The 22,050-nt window shown below is 47.3% G+C and overlaps 1 protein-coding gene across 1 annotated transcript; it reads left to right on the top strand.

Moving 5' to 3' along the window:
- Positions 1–251: 251 nt before the first annotated feature.
- LOC126564725 (protein Wnt-1) lies at positions 252–21,145 on the top strand. Its single transcript, XM_050221819.1, has 5 exons — positions 252–357; positions 8,033–8,295; positions 18,086–18,387; positions 20,356–20,669; positions 20,824–21,145. The coding sequence occupies exons 1-5, from the start codon at positions 254–256 to the stop codon at positions 21,128–21,130; spliced, it is 1,290 nt and encodes a 429-aa protein (XP_050077776.1). The 5' UTR covers positions 252–253; the 3' UTR covers positions 21,131–21,145.
- The last annotated feature ends 905 nt before the right edge of the window (positions 21,146–22,050 follow it).

Raw genomic sequence — 22,050 nt, 5'->3', positions numbered from 1 at the left:
GCTAGCAACAATCAAAGTTGGTGCACAGTAGTGGTTGCCTTTTTGCCCTTGAAGTTGGTGCGTGTATAGTTGAATGTTTTATTTGGAACACGTGTGCGCAAGTGTGGAAGTGAGCCGTGTAAAGCCTGTGTATATTCCAGCGGTTTAGTAACTAGAAAGCAACAACAACAAAAACCCAAAACTTCCTAAAACACAGTGTCAAAATCTAGACGAATAGTGAAGAAATTGGTCAGTACATCTAGTGGCCAACAACATGAATCTAGTGACGGTCGTTATGGTGTGCCTGATGGCCATCAGTGCCTGGGCGGAGGTGGAAAGCAAATCAAAGCCCGGCCGGGGACGAGGCTCAATGTGGTGGTAAGTAATTGCATCAGAACTACTTAACCTCGCAGGGCATGGAGATACGCCAACCGAACGCATGCTGCAGCACGATCGTCACCCGTAATGTAGGGTTGAATGTGGATGAGTTTGACTACGATCATGATGATGATGTCGATGACATCATTATGAGGGAGAACAGGGCCATTAAAATAGAGAGAAAGAAAAAGGCACACCGAAAGCGCCTTGGTGCAAACTTAGGGGCAGAGTTGGAAAGGAAATTAATATTTCCTAATCGCCGCTACTTAAGTGTACCATTAGGTAAAGCAGGCAGAACGTTTATCTAAAACGAATCCCCACACACTTGCCCGTGCCCGCTACTCTTCCCGCCCGGACCTAATAGCAGCTGCCTTTTGCTCGATTATCGCCTTTCGTAGGATGGTTGCTTATTTATTTATATGCCTTTTTATTTTCATAGTCTCTATTTTGTCTTTATTGGTTAATCTTGCTCCTCGCTCCACCCTTCATTTCTTCTCCTTACCCTCCCTGCTCCAGCTGAATATCGTTCGAATTTGTAGTGCGCTCCCCAGCGACTCGGGAGACACAGCGCAGAAATAATCTCGCACGGCTCGCGTGATAATGATTAATAGAAAATTTATGGTTTCAATATCAGTGTTTTATGGTTGCTTTCCGTCTCGCGATCTTTTATGTGATCGTGTTGGCTAGTGGTGTGTGTGTGTCTATTTTTTTTTGTGTAGTGTCTATTCAACAGTTTTGGTGCCATTTTCGGGATTTAATCCCAAACAAGCGTCCGGTTCGGATGGGCTTAACATTTTATTTATTCCTCGCTCCGGTGTTCCGCCCGCTCGCTCTATCCACTTTGTAATCACCACCAGGTTAGTGTACCGTGTTTTGCTACCTTTTTGAAAGGTGTCACTAATAGGTGTTGCGAAAGGCGCAAGTGTTTAAAGCCGTCCATTTTGCACCACGGTTCCTGGGAAATGGTTCGCGCCGCGTCTCACTTGGGATTTATGATTTAAACTGTTTTTTGTTATTTTCACGAGCTCATTTTTAACTTCCTTTTTTCCGTTTTATTACCCGCTCTCAAGTTGTTGAGAGGGGTGTGCCCTTTCGGTCGACACCGGTGGCCTCGAAATGGATATCCAACTTTTCACACTCCCGCGGGTGACAAGTGACAACACGCTGCTGTGCCTTCGCGAAGGTTTCTGTCACTTTGCATTATATTTCGCTTGAGCCATGCATCCTGCTGCGTTGAATGATCCAGCAAGGGAAGATCGTGTAGTTGATCAGCTGGAAGTAAGCGGACGAAGAGAAGGACACACAAAAAATACTGTTTTAATAAGCATAATAACGATCGTAAATGTTGATTATTATTATTTTCGTAATTTGTTTTATTGTTTAACAATTTTGAATCGCTTTTATTCAAGTCAATCACCGAGCACCGATAAACTGCTGAGTGTGAACAGGTGTAACCAAATGCAAATTATCGCAAAGTTTCCCTTTTTTCACGACGCGAGACGAGACAGAGAGAGAGAGAGAGAGAGTGAAAGACAGAAATTAACACAGAAATTGATTTGTATGCATCACTCCGGATACTTTTGCAGGCCCGACGGTAGGGGCCCCTGGCTCAAAGTGATGGTTCCCCCTTGTACGCTTGTACTGTCGGTTTTAATTAAATTAAAACCGATTTCTACATCCCCACCAAATAAACAAAACAAAACGCGAAAACAGTCGCACTAAAGCGAAACCTTCACAAACTGTTTCGGCCAATGTGCGTTTGGTGTTTCGCAATGCGCACCGGTATGTCTCGGCAGTATTGCAGTGTCCAGGCCTTTTTGTAGCTTTTGTTTGTTTTCGTTTTAATTAAGATGGAGATATCTTTTTAACCACAATTGATCGTTATCGGTGGAAGCGTCGTCGCTTGTCGTTGTCAGGGTTTTGGCCTTTAAGTATGTTTGCTTGTGGTGCAATCGCACTTCGCGGAGGTTATGTCCTCCATTCGCACATTTCACCAGTCCGCTTTCGGGGCTAAGGAAGCTAAAGGCAGAGGAGGTGCTGGTGGCAAAACAAATCACTCGCGATCCTCAAGCCCGCAAGCGCTCACCCGTCATAAAGCGTGTGAACGAAACGATTCCTTTCCCTTTTTTGGGGATGTCCGGACGGAAAGATGATCGGCACGGGATGATGCTGGTCGAGCGAGATTTATTCATTTTCAGCAGTGTGCGCGAAAATGTCCAATTCTTTCGCATCTTTCGGTACGTCGGAATCCCATCCGTCAGTGTGAAGGATTTTCTTTTTCCGTTTGCCATTTAGTGTGACTTCGTTAGGCTTATTATTAAAAGAGGTTTTGTTTGTCTTTCTTTTGCTTGTCATTAAGAATGTGATCCTTTTGTCTTTTACAGCAGAGTTCTATTGATGAAAAGTGCGCGTGGATTGGTGCGAAACGATTCGCATGTGTATTTGAAGGTGTGAAAATGGAAGCTTCCCTAGTCTCGGAAGCGACTTACGGTGCGATGTCTGCAAGATGACTTCACCCGTTTGCGTGGCACGTCCTGGACGTGAAGCATTCCAAAATTCCATCACCTCGAACCGAGCGGAACGAATTTTCTCACGAGGATTACCGTGAGCAGGGGAGGGCAAGTAGCGGTGTGAAGGGGCTCGCTTCACCTCCGAGCATTTAATTTAACTTCCCAATGGGCCCCCGCAGGCCAGCAACTGATGAGTGGTGTCCGCCGGAGAGCTTTTAGTGTGCGGACCGCGAAAGACTTCAACGGCAATTAAGCGACAAACCCACCCGCAACACGGCGGTTGGCGAGTTTGAGCTCGCGCGCCCCCGAAAGCACCACGCTGTTCGAGTTTCCGAGCTTATCGTTTGCACATAAATCTCCGCACCGAAACATTACGCCGCTTGACGTGGTAAGCTTCAGCGTCGTTCGGTTCGGTTGGCTGCATTCCGGTGGTGCAGGTGCAAGCCGGTGGAAACGAGGACGCACGGAGTGTTGTTTGGCTTAGGGCAGAGCATCTTCGAACCGAACGAAACGCACTGAACTTAACGCATGAATCTTTCGCTCCCTTCCCTGCATGTTCCGAGACAGAACAAGAGCAAAACAGCGCGTTGGGAGTTTTGTAAACCTTCCTCCTTCAGTTCTTGTCGATCCCCGTGTGCGCCATCCGTTTTAGCAAATATGCGCACGAAGTCACTTTTTCCCAGGCTCCAGGCTTGCGGGTTTTTGTTGCTACCTTGCGAAATGTTTGTTGGCTTTACATCGCGTTGATGCAACCGGATGACGGCTGGACGTCGCTCTTACTGCTGCTGCATCCATCCGTGCATGCACAAGCACCACCGTGCGGCTCGAGTCGAAGCGTTTGTTAATAGCGTAATAAATGACAAATTAACACCGTAGTGTCATTTTTCATTCGATCGTTCGAGCGTTAGGAAGGAACCTCCGATGAACTCAGGCTCCACGGGTGCATTCCTGCACCGTTGCGCCTGCCTGCCGTTCCAGACGCTTCGGCCACACCAGCCGTCCCGCGTCCGTGTGTTTTGTATGAAAAATGATTACCGATGTGATTAATAGTGACGGATTGTGGTGGTGTTGGTGGTGGCGTGCGCCACCATAACCTTACCCGAACAGTCCGGTCGAACAAGCGCCCGGTTCTAGGCAGCAGAGTTGAGGGTTTTATTCTTTTTGATAAATTAATTTAGCTTCTCATTCCACCGAGCTGGTACTCGGTGGCACCTGGTCGCGCTGACGCGATGCTATCTGTGGCGAACCGATCCATAGCCTTCCGTCACGTTTGCCGGACCGAATGTGTGCGGGAGTGCGGTCGCGTGGTGCAGCAACTCTATTCGACGACCCTTGGGGGGACCCACCCGGCAGTCGACGACGACGGCGGGGATAATTATTCCAACACTGGGCAGATCGATTGATGATCTGTTTTCGAGCGCTTTGGCTTCATTTGTTTCCGATGCCAAGGACGGTGTGGCTAAGGTGGCGTCCCATGCTCCGGTCTCCCCGATGATCGGGTTGTACAATTTTTCCCTCCTTCGTGTGCTCTCGTTGTCACTTGCATTATCATTAATTATTCGATGAAATATCGTTTGCATTACGCGCATTAAGGGTAGGTGGCCGTGTGGCCAGGTATTTGACAAATGAGGGACGCAATTTTCCGTCAGTCTTTGCAACCGAGGGGAACGGAATGTGAGCGGCACGAAGTGTATTGACTTTTATGCAATCTCTTCACAACGGTGGAAAGTTGCAGCGAAGTTGCAATTTATGGACCTCACACAACATTTGCTTTATGAGGTGCTTGTTTATTGCTTCCCCATTAGCCCCACTCGTTGCTGGAGTCCGTCGGCCCTTACGGCTTGGGTTTGATAATTAGTTTTTCGATTATCTACCCATATGCTGGAGAGCCATTTTACAATCGCCAATCGCTCAATCAATCGACGTTTAATTTAACCTGAATTCCGACATTGCGGAAAACCGCAATTGCTGAGCTGTGACTGGGCGTGAGGTGTCACGTGGCATGAGGTTTGTGCGGTCTGGAACGGATTGGCAATAGGTAATTTGATAACCACACGCAGACGCAGTGGTGCAAAAGTAGTGCTGATTTTCTGCTCCATTTTTTTCCTCGTGTTTTCCGTCCGGGACGCCACATTCTTTAGATTTGCAATGTGATCTATCCGATTTTCTCGGTCTGATATTGATAGAGTTCAGTTAGAGGATAACCTGGAACGGAGCTATTTATTCGGAAAGAAATATAAAGAACATTTTCAACTAGAAAACAATAATCTTGGATGGATGGTACAAAGTGGTTTTTCCATAATGGCTAGCTGGATAGCGGACACGATTGGAGCCGCTCGTAACTGTTAAAAATGAATAGAAAGGAAGCACCTTACTGGCGACGGTTTAGCGATCGTTTATGTTTATTAAGTGTTTGAAAGAGCGCATGGAACGAGCAGAAAAAAAGACGAAACCACCACCATTTGAAGCGTGTCTGTCAAGCGCAACTGCCGGCGCTTATCCAGTTACCGAAAAAGGACATTCCAATCGGTGCCAACGGGAGCGAAAGAGGCGATGATCAAGTGTTGATAAGCTGTAGCGAAAAGCGAACTGGAAAGTGATGAAAGCTGGTGCTGGTTGCCGATGCTGGTGACAGACGCGCAGGACAAACTTCTTGCCGTTTCGGTACGCATTACAACGCTATCAGCACCGGGCCGCAGTTCGCATGCTCCTTACGATCAAGATCAAGACTCAATAAATAACGCATCAAAACCGTCCGTATCCGGCACGCATCATAAATTGTGAGCGCACGTCAAGCCGGCGGCACGTCCCGGCAGAACCTGCGACCTGCGTTGAGTTGATCGGGATTGATAGTGGCGACGGTGTTGCGGTTGATTCTCACACTCGCCGGCTGGCGTCGGTGTCGTCTCGGTGATGTATGATGCGGCACTGCCTTGGGCGCACTCAAGGCCTTCTCCGGTGGAAGTGCATTTCTGTTGAGATTTCGAAGTTCTGCCACACAAAACAACCGGACGATCGCATTTTGATACATTTTCTCGTGGATGATATCGATCCTTCATTTTCTTTCCTTCCTTGGTGGCACGTCGGTGGTGGTTCTTCGCTCCAACACGATTGAGTCGCTGTACAAGCAAAGCTAAAAAAAAAGTAAGATTCTTCACGAGTGCATGCGTGCAATGTGCCGGACGCACAGTCCGGCAAAATCTGTTAGTAGAGTAAGCGCATACACAAGACAAAAAAGACTCGAGCACTAATGCTCACATTCGCAACGCGTTCCAATTGCTGTTCCGCGTTCCGGATGCTTCACACGCGATGCAGAACACAAGACAAGCTAATTTATGTTTACAACCATTCGTTCCATCAGTGCAACGGTGCATTATGTAAGAATGGCCAAAAACGAGCTGGAAAAGTATACACAGTTTTGGAAAAACTTGACCACAAGTATGTGAAGGATGCTGTAGCCCTTCAAATGCCTGTTGACGTGTTGGAATGTTTGCTCGCGATGCGTATGTGACAGGTTTCCGATCGCAGTTTTATGATCGCCGTCCTACTGACGGTGCAGACGCGCAAAAGCCCTCGGTCACGTTTCGGCAATCGACGGTGCGATAAATGGACGCAGACGGACGGACAAACTGTCGAAAATGGTTGTCCGACACTTCCGAAACTGCTGGTGAGACAGTTTTCGTACGATCGATGGCCGGCCGTGACAGGGTGGGAAGGTGTTTTTGTTTGCTTCCAAGAATGTTAGATTGTCCACTTATCATGAATCATCGTGAGCTTAAGGGTTGATTTTTTTCTTCCTTTTGCAGTGCATGACAGGCTCAACAAATCCATTTCAAGAGCTTTAAATTTCATTCGCAGAAAATAATTCAAAAAACAGGTTCGTCGCTTGATGATTTTCTCATCCCGAAGTCTTTCATTTAATCAAATTATTAAAACCCACATCCACAGTTCGATCACTTTCACCGGTTTGGGTCACTTTCGCCATCCCGCGGGTTGTGTTGTTGTTTGACGATGACGAATGCTGTAAAGCACACATTTTGCTTCCCAGCTCGAGAACGCCACTAAAACCACACCGGATCCGGCCACCGGCTGGAACCGTGGGAACGCAGCATTTGTCCACGCAGCAGTCACGGTCAAAGCAGCGCCGGTTCCGTTCCGCTGCCATCCATTCGGCACTATAACTTACGCAATAAGCACGTACAAAAACTGGTGACAACAGTGGCTGGTGACGGCGACGCCACCAACCAAGCTATTGATCCGGGGCGCAGCCCCATAGGGAAGACCCGAAGACCTTCGACCACCTTCGCGCGGCATGCGGTGATGATGCTGACTGTTTGTCCAATTAATCATACGCCAGGCTACTGCAGGAGCGACGCGTTGTTGCCGCTGGAACTGGAGCTCCGTTCGTTGCTGGTTGCTTGTTTTGGGGAGGGCTTTTCGTCTCATTTGCATTTCGTGACGCTGCGGCACTTTTCTGGGAGGTTGATTTTTTTTTTTGGTGGTGGTGTTGGTTGTTGTTATGCCGAACCGTCGAAGGACGGAAATCGGGTAGAGCCGTGTGGAGTAGCCAAATATTGATACAACTAATTTCTTGTGAAACAAACAAGGTTCGGGGTATTCGTTTGTACGATAAACTGCGAACTGCGATGGCGCTTGTCCAAGCTTGTTGCGTTGTGCGGCTTGAACAGGTTGGTTTTAAGGGTGAAAAAATCAGCTCACCAAAGGAAAACAATTCAACCAAACCTTGTGTACTTCGTCGAGATGTGTTTGTATCGGTGGAAAAGGTTTGTTGGAAGGTTGGAAAGTACCAAACTGCAACGACACTCTGTCTACCGCTCCATGTGTGTCACCTTGACAGTATACTGGGACGGAGAAAATGGTACATTTTGGGGTTTTCCTGCTTACAGGGTCAATCATCTGTTGTTTGTCAGGCGTATTAACACCTTGCTGATTGAGATGTTTCTCTGTACACCATGTGTTGGTAGTTTTCGGTTTTTTTTCGGGAAATTTAAGGCCACAAAACACTCACTCAATGCCATGTTATGCTAGGTGACCATCCAGGCGAAAGTTGGTGCTACACTGCGAAAGCAAAAGTGTTGTGTTTCTCTAGGGTTGTGAACAGTGTCACTAATTCGTGTTTCTCCTATCTCTTCTCTTTTCCCCAGGGGCATTGCAAAGGCGGGCGAACCGAACAACATTTCGCCACTAGCGCCCGGTATGACGTACCTGGACCCGGCCATCCATGCCACGCTGCGTCGCAAGCAGCGCCGGTTAGCGCGCGAAAATCCAGGCGTTCTGGCTGCAATTGCCAAGGGCGCAAACCTGGCCATCAACGAATGCCAGCACCAGTTCCGGACGCGTCGCTGGAACTGCTCGACGCGGAACTTCCTGCGCGGCAAGAACCTCTTCGGCAAGATCGTTGAGCGGGGTAAGTGTGATCATTCGCCCGCGTTTACCGTGTAGGTGGATTACCAGGTTAATTACTATTCCGGTGAGCGCCTTCCCAGCACGACTGTGTGGAGGTGGGTTTTGCTTTATGGACGCCACGATGCTGCAACGGAACGCGCGTGTCAGCCTACGCGGTTTCATGTTTAAACCCTGAAATTAAACCGAGATCTGCCCGGGAAGATAGATAGCTACTTGCCGCCGACCGGCAAGCTCACGTAAAGGCGGTGGCGTCGCTCGTGCGTTTCGGGTTTCAAGTTTCGGTACGCAAGCCCTTTTTGTGATTGTGGACACTGTCACACGCGCAGATACGTGCCGTTTATGATATCCGTCAGTTCGTTCGCCTGGTTTGCTCGTGTACTGCTGCCGTGTAATACGATGAGACTTGGGAAGTTGCTTAAAGCTGGTGAATAAATATGCACAGCATGCAGTGTGGATTAATGAGATCGTTTCAGTTAATCCTTCATGTTAACAGGCCGGCCACTTCTCGATCGGAAGATTGCATGTACAACACATGCGCTTCGGGATCTGCAGAGTGCAAAGTCTTCGGATTTCCCCCTATTCTAAACCGTGCATCCCTTTGTTGAAAGAAGCGAAAAGAAAGCAAACCGACACGAACACACGTTACATCTGTTCGTGGCTGGTAAAAGTCTTCATATTTCCATCAACTCATCAGCCCAAACCTCAAAGCCCGATAATGCTCGCAATAAGCCACTTCAATTGCATTCTCTTTGCTTTGCAGCAGGCTCTTAGTTTGTGTGTGTGTTTTTATCATGTAATCCGGAGGGCATTTGTCACAAACCGCTTTCAAGCTAATCGCACCATTCAATTGCACCATTTTCCAACGATTCTTACCGTCACACAATGTTGCCCTACTCAAATTGGGTGTTGATTTTCCATCCGAGCTCATCGGTTTCCCGTTACAAGCAAAAAGCGATGGCATCACGCCGGAGGCTACTTTGGCGGTAAACGGTGTTCATTTGCAGGCCGGCAACTTTCTGCGGCGTCCTTTACCAATCGACCGTTGACGTGGAGAGAATAGATGGGAAAGCAAAAGACACGCCTAAGGGTCGGGGCGGGCTTCAATCGTTTAGAAATTGTAGCAATGAATTCAAACAATTTGTTTTTGGAAAATGTTTGATGTTTAGAGAACCCAAAAAAAATCATCCCAAAGACCACACAAATTGACGCTTGGATTGCCTAACGCCAGGAGTTGTAAGGCACACAGCGGGTCTCTATCATCCTGACAAAAAAATCCTTCGAAAATAAAAAAAAGCAGCAACGAACAAGCATGACAAACGACCGATGTGGGAACTAATCGACTCATTGACCTGTCGTCAGTCGCCGCGGGATGCTATGGATGCGCGCTACCTGTAGCCGAGGGTTTGAAAAATCCTTCGCCAAAGCTTCCTTCAAACATACCTCGGGAACGGACCCGTCGGTCCGGTCTCTCCCATGTCCCAGGTTCGTTCCCGATTGCGATAAAAAAGTGAGCTGAATTGCAGCTGGAAAATGCACGCGAACTGCACATTGTGGTGCCGGCATTGGTGGGTTCATCCTCGCGTAATGAAAATGTCTCTTTTTACAACATAATTCCATCGATCTTCGCTTGCCGGGGAAGGAAGTGGCAAAAAAGGAAGACGACCTGGCTGTCTCATCAACTCGGTCCCGGTAGGCCCTGCGGGCTAACGATTTTAATTCTATCACCATCACCGCATCCCGTTCCACATCCGTAATTGATGTGCGTGTGTTTGTGTGTGTGGAGAAAGTGCACTTCACGCCCCAACCACCGTCACCTCGGAAGGAACGGTGGATGCACGGTGTGGCCGAAGAAATTAAGTCATTATTCATCGCTCGCTTGCCTCCCGGTGGCAATCCATTAGCATTTTTACTGCAGCTCCCGCTATCAATAATTAATGCACTCGCGATAGTCCACGGCACGGGCGTTCGGACGATTTCCCTTTTTTTTTGTAGTTGTTGCTGCTGTTATTTTGCGTGCCGCATCTGGTGCAGTTTTGTTTGAAGCGGCATCGCGGCGTTTAAACGGCTGCGTCGGTGTCTGTGTACGGAAATTGGAAGAAGGTGTACTGTTGGTGGTGTTTTGGTTTCTTGCTGCTTTTCTTCGTCTTTAGCTCGTGGTGCGAAACCCTGCGCGAGGTGGGCGAGGGCGATAAATTATAATAATTGTAGGAAAATTAATGGCAATTTACTATCTCGCTCACCACACTGCATGAAGGACTACGGATTGAACTTGGGAAGCGATGGGGTAACAGGCGAGCGCCAGGGGGGAAAAAAGGTTCTTTATTGATTAACCTACCGTGTTATTAATTGAGAGAATGAGTTCACAATTAATAACGCTGGTAGGTATCGTTTGGAGTGGTGGAAAATCCAATAACTTCATCTTCAAGTCGCTGTCCCATAACAGAGTTGTGCTCAAACACGAAGGGCAAATGGAGGAGCTTGTTTGCTTCGAGCTCGTTACAAATGTTACCACATACCTTGACTTCAACTTCAATACTACAAACCGACACGATCCGCTCTGTGTGTGTGTGTTTTTCGTGTGAAGTATCGAGCTTTCCCACCGTGCCGTGACCGTTTGACAGGCTGTTTGTTTTTACTATTAACAGCAACCGTTTGAGCTAGCAGCAGCAAGTGGGTGGCCACACTCAAGTTAGGTCAGTCTTTTCCACTGCCCCGGGAACAACGGCTCCAACTGATCGAGTTTCCTCACTGATCGCGTGTTTGCTGTTGATCTTTCGCGTCACCGAGTATTGGACGCACTCGACAAAACAAGAACCCCGGCTACCGCTGCTGTTGCTCGAGTGTGACCGGTGGCAAATAGGAGTTGGCCAAACACAAACAGCCCCGAGTTGATCGAGGCCTCGGGCCAGCTAGAAACAATAGCTTCATTCATTGCTCGTCGCACTTGGTGAATGCTTTGCGGTTTGTAATGATCGAAAGGATTTTTGTCTCTCGTGCGTATTCTGAGCTCGAAAGATGCCCTGGTTATGGGCTCTTGATGCGTGTTTGAAGTGGGTTTGAGCGATTAAGAGGAGTGCTTGTTCTTGTTAAAACCACCGATGGTGGTCTCCGATGATGCCCGGTGGCACTTATCGATCTGCTTCTTTTCCCTGACACACACACATACTCGACACGACACGACTCCATTTCTGATCGATCCGCTTGATAGTCACGGCTTGGCTTCCCGGCTTTTCCAGGCTTTTATTACCCGGACACACCGTGCGCACCGTGAGAATGTATCCCATCTTTATCGCAATTTTATCTCTATTCTTCGATTTGTTTATCGCAAAATCGCGGAGTTTTTTTTTTTTTTTAATATTTTTATTCTTCGGTGTACGCGAGCCGGACGACCGGCACCGGTCTTAATTGACCGGCAAATTAGGGCCTCATATAAGTTGAGGTCTGGTGTAGTTTTTTGTGTGTGTTCTTCTTCGTGTCGCACACGTACGTCATCGGGTGCTGCCGGTTGCCTCGTGACCGCTGCGGCAAGTTGCGGCCGGTAAAGCGCCTCTCAACAACTTTATTACCGAAAGCCTTCCCTTACCCGAGAGCAATTAAACGCTATAAATCTTGTCACACTTTTCAAGATCCCGAGATCATGGCAGCACCCACCAGGCTTTCGCGAAGCTTCCCGTGTTATTTTTTTTAGCTTCTTCTCCTATCCTTCTCCCTTTCAATTGGCGACGGATTGTCCGCAGAAGCTGCTTTGGTCATGATCGGATCGGGCTAGCAAAATCATTCTCCCAAGAGCGGTTCGACTTTGAGGGGTTTTGTTCCGCCTATTTCCACCGCTCGGTGAGCGGTGCCTAGAAATGGTGTGCCTACCGTGTTTGCCGGTGAAACATCATGCCGATTTTTATGATCGACCCCCGGTCCCCGGGGCTGATGATGGTGATGATGACAGTTTTATTTTTATAGCACACGGGTACCATAAAGAGGCACGATTCGAGATGAGCAAAGCCGACTAACAGCACGGGACTAGTGTTTCGTTTACGTTTATTTGAAGGGAAGATTTTGTCTGATAAAACGGTAAGTCGATTGAGTGATAGTAAAAAAAAGCCGACTGTTTTGTCGGATTGAGAATGTCTAAAATGCAGCATTAGTTGTAGATGAGCGGTGTAATAGTCGAAGAATCCCGTCGACACGTTACGTTCACTCGAACTTGGCGTGTTGCGAAGAATCCCTTGGTAAAGGAAGGGCATCGCTTCGCCTGAGGGTTCCTTAGGACGAGCGGATGCAATGGGACGAGAAAATGGTCATGGGTGCAAGCGATGCGGTGCGGGCTGAGCTGTGCAACGGCAAAAGCTCGATCGGTTCGCAACCTACCGAAGACCCCGTATGGAACCGTGTTAAACCGTAGCGATATATATTAATAAAAGATTTTATACGCTCCATAAATCAGGCAAGCGAAGAGATGAGAACAGAGAGGGAAGGCAAGAGAGAGAGATACAGCAGGCGTGCATCAAAACTTACCGGGACCCGGAGGTCCAAGAAAAGGGACCCTCGGTCGGTCACGGAACATTGTCTCGCTTGGTTGTTGTTGTTTTCGGATGTGTCTTGGGTGTTGTTTTTTTTGTCCTGTCTTTCACCGTGCCACATCTTGCCAAACCTTAAAACCTTTCTAGGTTTAGGCAAAACGGCTGACAACATCTACTACGGCAGACCTACCGGGTTGCTGGAAGGAAGCGATAAAATATTCTGCTGGGACAGTTTTTCGGAATATTTGCGCACAATATGCGCCTTCGGCTACCGGCAGACGGACAGGGCGATTGGTAACTTCGCAAAAAGTGACACACACACACAAAATTACAAGAATGGACACACACAAATTGCCAGACAGATAATTTCCGTATCGATCTAACATAATCTATCCAAAAAAAAAGGCCTTAATAACTTACCCGATAATTAACATCGCTCCGAAATGAGGAATTTCGAATTCGACCGAAATAGCGAGCGAAAACCCCCTCAAAATTGCCCAAACATTCCGCAAAAATTAGACAATGACCATGATGAATGTTACGTTGCGTTGATCGTTCGTTTCATTTTTTGGGTTGTTTTATAGTCTGGGGTTTAATTTTTTTTAAAATCAATCTAAAACCCTTGTTTTGCTTGCATCATACAATCATACAGACTTCCGTTTGGTGAAATAGGTTATCTGGGCTCTAAGCATTCGCTCACAATTGGAAAAGCGTAACCTGTTCCGATTTTTATTCACCTTGCTAGTCTGGAAACTGCTACGCCCCGCGCTATGCAAATGCAATACATGCGCCACGTGGTTTTTTTTTTAAACAACGGAAATGATCTCATGATACACGCATACAAAGGAAGAATGTAAAGAAAAGGACACAACAACAAAACAAAGCTTGTTACCGAAAATTCGATTCATCTATATATTGCCTGCAAAAACAAGCCAACGACAACCTTGAGCAAATCGTGAATGAACGACCAAAAAAACCAGTGGTGCAATACGGATGCTGTGCTGCGAATACAAAACTCAAACGTAACGCCCAAATTGAACCATTAAACTAATTGTTTGTGGAGTTTGGGTTCTGTTTTGTTTTGTTTGTTTTTTTTTTTACCTTTAAACTTCCCTCCCCAGGTTTGTTTTACTCCTTTGCCAGCGCCGCGTAGTGATGCGATCGGAACTGAAACCCTTTCATTATTATTTTTGGGCTCCCAAAGCTACGCGAGATGCCACGCAGCCTACCGAATCAGAAGGTGTGGTGGAAAGGGGACGAGAAGGTGAGGCGGAACCCCATTGTGTGATTGCCAATCGAGATGAAAATGAAATCGAAAACGAATAAAAAAAGAAGCTAGGATCAAGCTGAATGACGGAAGAAACAACACCAAGCGCCCAAGAAATAAAAGCGCCCAGACACATGAGACAAGATTGCGACCGGATTTCCTTTCCGTACGCGCGTACATTTCACGAGGCTTTGGCGATACACAAATTTTGCTTCCTTTTTGTTTGATTTACCTTCTCACATCACCCGAAAATCGTTTGTTTGTTGTGTTGTGTGTGTGTGTGTTCCTTTACTCTGCTCTCGTTACGTTCCACCCGGTGGACATTTGTTTGCAGCGTGTTTGTGCAACCGAAAAAGCTCAACGAGCGCTGCAGCGACGAACCCGGCAATTATCGAATTGTGCGAAAACAACCTAGACAGCATTGAAAAAGGCTCCACGAGCTGTTGTGGGAAGGGACGGGGAACAGCACAAAAAGACGTGCAAGGGAACGAACCGAAAGTGAACCGTTTTGTGTGATTTGAGAGATGAAAATATTGTGATTCCATACAGGAGAAATAAGAAAACCCAAGCGCATTTGCATGCCACGGTAGGACGTAGGACGGTATGAGGATCGACAGGAAGCAAACGGTTCGATGCCAGCACGCAGGCTGTATGAAAGGTCTTGTTGTCTGGCTCAACTGTAAACCGGCTGTAAGGAGCATGAATGGATTTGAAAGAAATTCTTGTTCTTTTTAGGGAAGGAAACGTTATTTTGATCCCCTTCTCAAATCGATCGCTTTAAACCATACTAGCGATACGCATTATGCTCCACTTTATCGTCCCAGAATCACCGTTGTTGTTGTGGATGTGAGAACCGATCAAAATTGGAGCCCCCCCCCCCCCCCTCTCACTTCATATTGATCGGCAACCGTTAACGGCGAAGAAAGGCCAGGGAGAAACCTGATCAAGATGATGTCCGAGGTGATTATGCAGAGTTAATTTATTCATTAAGTAACCGATTGGATCGCGATCGCAAGTTGATGACCCCCGGGATGTCGATGATGGATTGCGGACCCCCTCCAGAATGGAGGTAGCCTGATGGACATGTTCGATCACGATCATCGTGCGACTCGGGCGGCTCACCGTCGGATCGTGAGGACCCTAATGTCTTAATCCAATAAAGAAATTCATCGATCTCGGGACCGAGCGTTGTTGACTGTTTGTGGTAGCCGGTGGTACCGTTTAGGACACCCATCCCAACCGTCTAGTTTTGGCTCCCTTTCTTTTTCGAGAACTCGTCAACTCGTCCCCAATCACGTACCGCTGCTGATCCTAATAAATCAATTAATAACCGATCAATCACTGACGCACAGGCAGCGCATTCTTCATCGATACACTCGAAACTCGTCCTGTCATCTATTTTCGATTGTCGTTGTGCTGGTTCTTGCTGGAGCAGCATGAAAACCGGCTAGGGTCGATTCCGGACCGCTCGTCAACCGTCGGGACCCGTGATCGGTGACAAACGACATTTGGTTGAATATAATCCGGGCCCGTGCTGGAAGCTAAGATGCCAGGTGAACATTCATCCTCTTCAGCGTTGGGTTTTTAGCAGTTTTAGGCGGGTGTTCAATTACCTATCTTCTGCTAGCTCCTAACATGTAGACGGAACAGCCGATAGGCGAATGAACGTAGTTTTATTTATTTTTTGTTGTTGTTGGTAGACAGGAGTTCGTGTGGTGAGCAATCGTGTCAGTTGATATGACAAATGAATTGTCACAAATTAGTGCCGGTTGACAACGGACGCGTTTCGTTTTTACATTCGATATGACAACATTCCAGAAAAATTTATCGTTCGCACACTGGTTTCCACATTGAAAATGTGTGTGTAATTTTCACTTAGCGTAACACACGTCCCTGCTATAGAGCGATTGATCGATAAGGGTAATTAGAGTCACAAAAAGAAATACCTATAAGTTTACAACGTTACACAAACAAATCACACTTAGCAGGGTCTTATCTTTATTTTTTTTTGTCTCCTCGAAACTGTACTGATATCGCTAGGCCCAGGTGTAAAATGGGCTCTCCATTTGCCTTCAAACAAAGGCAAAGGTGAAACCCATTACTCGCTGTGGCCTGGTTAGCCTGGTCGTAAGGAGTGGTTTGTGCAGCGATCATAGACACTGTTTATGGCAGTGTTAGCAACTTTGTGGCTCACTAATGATCGGCTCGTAAAAAAAAAAAAAAAAACTACAAACCCACCACTAACCACCATCCCATAACCTTGCGTTACTGTCGGGTGCGTAGACAATCGAACTGATGTACCATTTTGTGGCAAACCTCACCTGAATGGCCGGGACGCCCTTTTGTTCCGACCGACCGGCTCGTTATCGATTGCAAACTGTTGACGTGTCCTTGGTGAGTTGTTGTGCATCGCACACACACACGAGCTCACATAACCAGTTTATTCGATTCCAAACCCGCCGGGAGGCTTCATCAAGGTTTCCGAGCCGTGTACTGATGGACCGAGATGATGGATAGAGATGAAGAGCGTAACACATTTGACAAATCAATTGCTACCAGACCCTTGTTTTTCGGGGGCCAGCCCTGTCCGGTGCTCTTTACCTGCACGAACCGGTAACCTCTTCCGGGATGCGTTTTTGCATTCTCCTGGCTGGATGTCCGGCTCGAGGTCATGCACGAGAAGTTCTTCCAGGTGTTGGTTCGTTGTGATGTTCATTGACACATGCTGCTTCACGCACAGTTCCTCAGTTTCATGGGATGCATTTCAAAGCGATGCAGGAAGACATGCATGATTCCGCTGCTACGCTCGTCTTTAGCTGCCCTTTTCGGTCCGTCACACTAGCTCCGTCAAGGGCCCACTCGACTGGAGCTTTATGATGATTGATGATTGCGAGCAGACGTACCATCGTTACCCCTCGAGGGAGTTGCAGTTTATGACAAGCTCCGGACAGCGCTGTTGTGACCGTACGGGTCGCAATCGTTTAGCAGAGATGATCGACCAACTGCAGAGCACACCCACCGTAGTAGGTGTAAATGTGTGAAATTGGTCCGGAAAATTGGTACTAAAAGTACGGTTATGGGTGTCGAAGAGCGTCGGTGAAGAGCGTCCGAACTGTGAACCGGAGACGGAGGACATGGAGAACCATCTTCATAATCAGTTCCAGGCAAAACCGTATCCTTGACTAGGTGCAATCGATTATGTGTAGCTTTCTAGAAGACATTCTAGAATCGTGTTTGAGTTGATGGACGATCTAATCATTCTTCTGACCGCAACACTCGGCCCGATGCTGTAGATCTTTTCGAACGCCTCGAAGAACTTTTGTGTCCAAGAACGAAAGAGACTCCTTTCAAAAGTATCATCGGTTACAGTTTACCTGAGGAATAGGTTTTGTCCTCAAGAGTGGTCCTTCTAAGGCACAAAACTGGATAGAGTGGACGTGAGGAACTCGTGAAGGTTTGCTAGCACGAACAAACACTTTTCAACAGCATTCAGATTGGATGAAATTAAAGTCCCGAATGGTAACAACAGATCACCCTTCTTGAAAAAATCGGCTATTTATCCGTATTTCAACAGCTAAGCCTGCCTCAAGACTCTTGGATGGAAAGGAGTGCGCTTTTGTTTTGTGTTCTGGCACGCTTTGCCTCGTTCGTCCAAAAACCGATTTTTCGAAGGGATCGAATCGCAAACACAGCGTTGCATCTTAAGCTTCTCCGTAGCCTTCGGCTTACCGGTCATGATTAGACCGTTCCAGCCGTACCGAGGATTACAAAACGATTTAATTTATTTTAATCATACCACTGTCTCACTCACCCGCTGCCCAGTTGATGGACAGCGGAATGAAGTAAGGGTTCGAGTTCGATTACTGTTAAGCCGCTCGCCGTAGCCCCCGGCGAGGCCTATTTGTGTCACTTTCCTTTAACGTTAACCCTGCAAGGGAAATGTAGGTAAAATGTGTCACTTTACTGATCGCATTGGTTTGTTTTTTCTCTCCTTCTCTCAACAACAGGTTGTCGTGAAACGGCATTTATCTACGCGATCACCAGCGCAGCAGTAACGCACAGTGTCGCGCGGGCTTGCAGCGAAGGTTCGATCGAATCGTGCACTTGCGATTACTCTCACCACAACCGCGAACCACAGCCGATGAACAATATGGGTGCGGTGGCGGGCGTCGGCGACTGGGAGTGGGGTGGATGCAGTGACAACATCGGATTCGGGTTCAAGTTTTCCCGTGACTTTGTGGATACGGGCGAGCGTGGCCGGACATTGCGCGAAAAGATGAACCTGCACAACAACGAGGCGGGCCGAGCGGTAAGTTTGTCTATTATTTATTTGTGTGTGTGAAAATGGCGATAATAATCATAAACGTCCGTTTGTACGTTTGCTGCATTCGATCAATCGATCGTTCAATGGTTCCACTTAAAAAGCGTGACCCTTTTCGTTAATTTCGCCACCCGGGACGATTGCCTGACGATGGTTCGCGATTATCAAGAGGATTTTAAATGCAATGGCAAAAAGGGAGAAAGAGAAGAGGGTGAGGGTTGCCACACAAGTGGAAGCTCCTTTTTCCAAGCTACAGAGTGATTGCGCTAAACGTGTACCTTAAAATTCGATGCCAACATTACCTGGGGAGGGTGGTCTTTCGTGGCTGCCGGCTGTTCGTGTGGCCATCGATAAAACGATTTCGTAACGATTTTTTCTTTCCACATTAAGAGCTTGGGAGGTAATCACCCCACCACCGGGTGGGTGGACTGGATCGCACTGAATCCGGAAGGGGGTAAAAATCAAATAAATAAAATTTATTTATATCCTTTTCTGCCCGTTTGCCACCGTCGAAGTGACTGTGGATTGTGGTCACGGTGGAGCTTAATGTTGTTCACCGGTTTGGTGGCCGGAGCGATTGTGCCGGGAAGTGTTTCTTTTCTTTCCGCTCTCGATCGCTTATAAAATACAAAATGCCTCCTTCGGGGCCTTCCTCGATCGGTCGCCCGCCAAGTGATCCACCGGCACGATGGCTCGGTCTCACGCGACATTCAAAAATGGGGTGGAACTGTGGTTCGCCAATAATCGGCAGGACGGAGTTTCGATTCGCTCCCTCGCTCACGTCCGTCTCCAACGGACCCTCCATGCGATGATGCGATCAATTTCATTAATAAATGTTTTAATCCCTTTTCTGCGTCGATCGTTTGCTGAGGTGAGGTTTGGCTTTGCTTGCTTCCAACCGATTTTTTGTTGTTGTTGGTGTGTGAGCAGCTTTACAGTATTTGTCTGATTGCGTGATCGTACGCTTCAGGTGGCTTCTTTCAGCTCATAAAACGAAAACAAATTTCTTACAAAGAGCGAAACAACGACAGCAATAAAAAAAATCAATTCACTCCCATTCCAACGAATGCACGCAGTGGGGGTTTCAAAACGCATGCATTAAATTGTTGACAGCTGATAAAACTGGAATGAATTCATTTATGCATGTTATTAATTCGTGGCGATAGTAATTAAGTGACATATTATTTGAGCTTCCTCGCTGTCGTTTCAGGTTGTTTTTTTGGTGCTTAGAAAATTGTTTCCATCCCTTGCGATCGATGATTCACACAAACAGAGCATCCGAAGCATCCAGATATGGTTTCTGTTGTTGGTAGTCTTCTTTAAACATTCCATACACCTCTGCAAGAGGTTCCACCGTTCGTGTGACCATGTGCGAGAATTGATAATTAAATTTGATGACTCGACTCGTGGGATGCATTCGACGAAGGAAGGGAGTTTAAAATTGAGAGGTTTAGCAATCGAAAGGATTAGCAAATCGATGCTCTTAACGAAAATGGACAGAGGCTGCAACCACTTCGGGACTCTCGGGAGACATCCGCAATCCCCTTCCATGCAGTTTTTTGCAGAGGAATTTTGCTTCAGCTCTTGGGAACCGTGTAGAGGGAGGGAGACGTTTAATTGATTTTTATTGCATTTTATTTGTGAATTGCGAAAGAAATGAATGGGCCTTTAATGTGACCATAAATCTTGCCCAGACGTCGATGAATTGGACCTGTGAGACCTCGTCATCGCAAACTACACACACGCACACAGATACATACGCCATTAGCAGGATTAGCTTGTGCGATCGATCGATCGATCGATCGATTGATGGAAACGTTTTTATGGCAATTATCGCTTAGGATTTAGCACGAGAGATTTATTTGATTTCTACCCAAAAGTACGTGACAATATTTGGAGTTATATTTTCAATCTTTTTTTTCTTTATTTCCATTTCATTTTTGTTCCATATAACAGCACGTACAGGCAGAAATGCGACAGGAATGCAAGTGCCACGGCATGTCCGGCTCGTGCACAATGAAAACGTGCTGGATGCGGCTGAACAGCTTCCGCACGATCGGTGACATCCTGAAGGATCGCTTCGATGGGGCATCGCGCGTCATGGTCAGCAACAGTTTGCGCAGCACCAGCGTCAACGAGAACACGCTCACGAACCGGGCCGGCTCGAACAATCTCAAGACGAACGCGAACAGCGTCGGCGGCGCGAGTCCGAACAGTGTGCTGAGCAATTCGTTTCATGCCCGTGGCCACCAGCAGAAGCGAGTGAATCGGTAAGTGGTTCCCTGGACGCGTTTGTTTCTTTTTTTTTCCAAATTCCGTGTACCGCTGTGGCAGGATTCCGATTTAGTTCGTCACTTAAGTATGATGAATTGTAACATTTTCGTGTTGTTTCTTTCCGTTTTCTCCTTCTTGCCGTGCGTACAGGTACAACTTCCAGCTGAAACCGTACAACCCCGAACACAAGCCACCGGGCACGAAGGATCTGGTGTATCTGGAACCGTCGCCCGGATTCTGTGAGCGTAATCCGCGGCTCGGCATCCAGGGTACGCACGGACGCCAGTGTAACGACACCTCGATCGGGGTGGACGGCTGTGATCTGATGTGCTGCGGCCGGGGCTACCGAACGCAGGAGGTGACGGTGGTGGAGCGCTGCTCCTGCACCTTCCACTGGTGCTGCGAGGTAAAGTGTAAGCTGTGTCGGGCGAAAAAGATCATCCACACGTGTCTGTAAGGAGCTGGGTCTGTCTGGACGGTCGTTTCTTTTTTTTTTTTCGTCTCCTCCGATTCGCCCCACGATCGTCCCATGTCCTTCGTTGTGCTCGAATGCGGTGAATCATAATCGTCAGCCATCGTTCGAGTGAGTTCAGCTTTGGTTTGGTCTCGCTGGCTTCTCCTCTCTTCGGCCTTCCTTATCTTAAATATTCGACTTTTGTTTTTCGTAAATGTGTATAATGGATGATGGCGACTGTGTTGATGTCGCGAGTAGAGTTGCTGGAATGTAGCGATAGTGCGCAGGCGGCTGGGGGGAGGGGGATTAATAATCTCATCTTGCGCCTGCTGCAATAGGGAGTATGGAGATGCGCGAGGACAGGATTTATCGTTTGTACAGTGAGATACAGAGCAGTGGGTAGGGAAACCGATATCTCGCTCTTCGGAACGAAAACTATCAAAGTGGGCAAGCGTTTCGCTTTCGATAAATGAACTCGAAGTTGTCTTGATGGTTTGAAGACTGGGGAAAAAAAGCGACAGATAGCGACACTAGCGACTGGTGGCCGTCTCTTTCGAATGTGGAACAAAGATTCGTTACGAAAAGTCCAGGCAGGCAGGCATTTGTAAATAGATTATTTTTTTTTAAATTTGTATTATCATAAATTCTGTACGATTCTCTCTTCTCCGCTAAAACCGTCTTCACTTACTTACGTTTTGCACACTTACCACACGAAGTAAAGTTGAACCTGTCAAAGGTTTACGGTTCGGTGCTAGTTTCAGCTTTATCGTGTCTGTTTAAGGGCTTATTAACTACCAAAAACAAAACAAAAATCAAACAATAATACGTACGAAGCTAGCTAAAAAAAACCGATAAGAAAACCAGATGTTAGGAAACTTTGGAAAAAAAAAAACATTTCTTATAAGCTCTTGGTTGCTTTTGCT

Source organism: Anopheles maculipalpis, chromosome 3RL (assembly GCF_943734695.1).
Source record: "Anopheles maculipalpis chromosome 3RL, idAnoMacuDA_375_x, whole genome shotgun sequence".
NCBI lineage: Eukaryota > Metazoa > Arthropoda > Insecta > Diptera > Culicidae > Anopheles > Anopheles maculipalpis.
The sequence above is the reverse complement of the archived record's forward strand: the minus strand, read 5'-3'. Positions and strand labels throughout refer to the sequence as shown.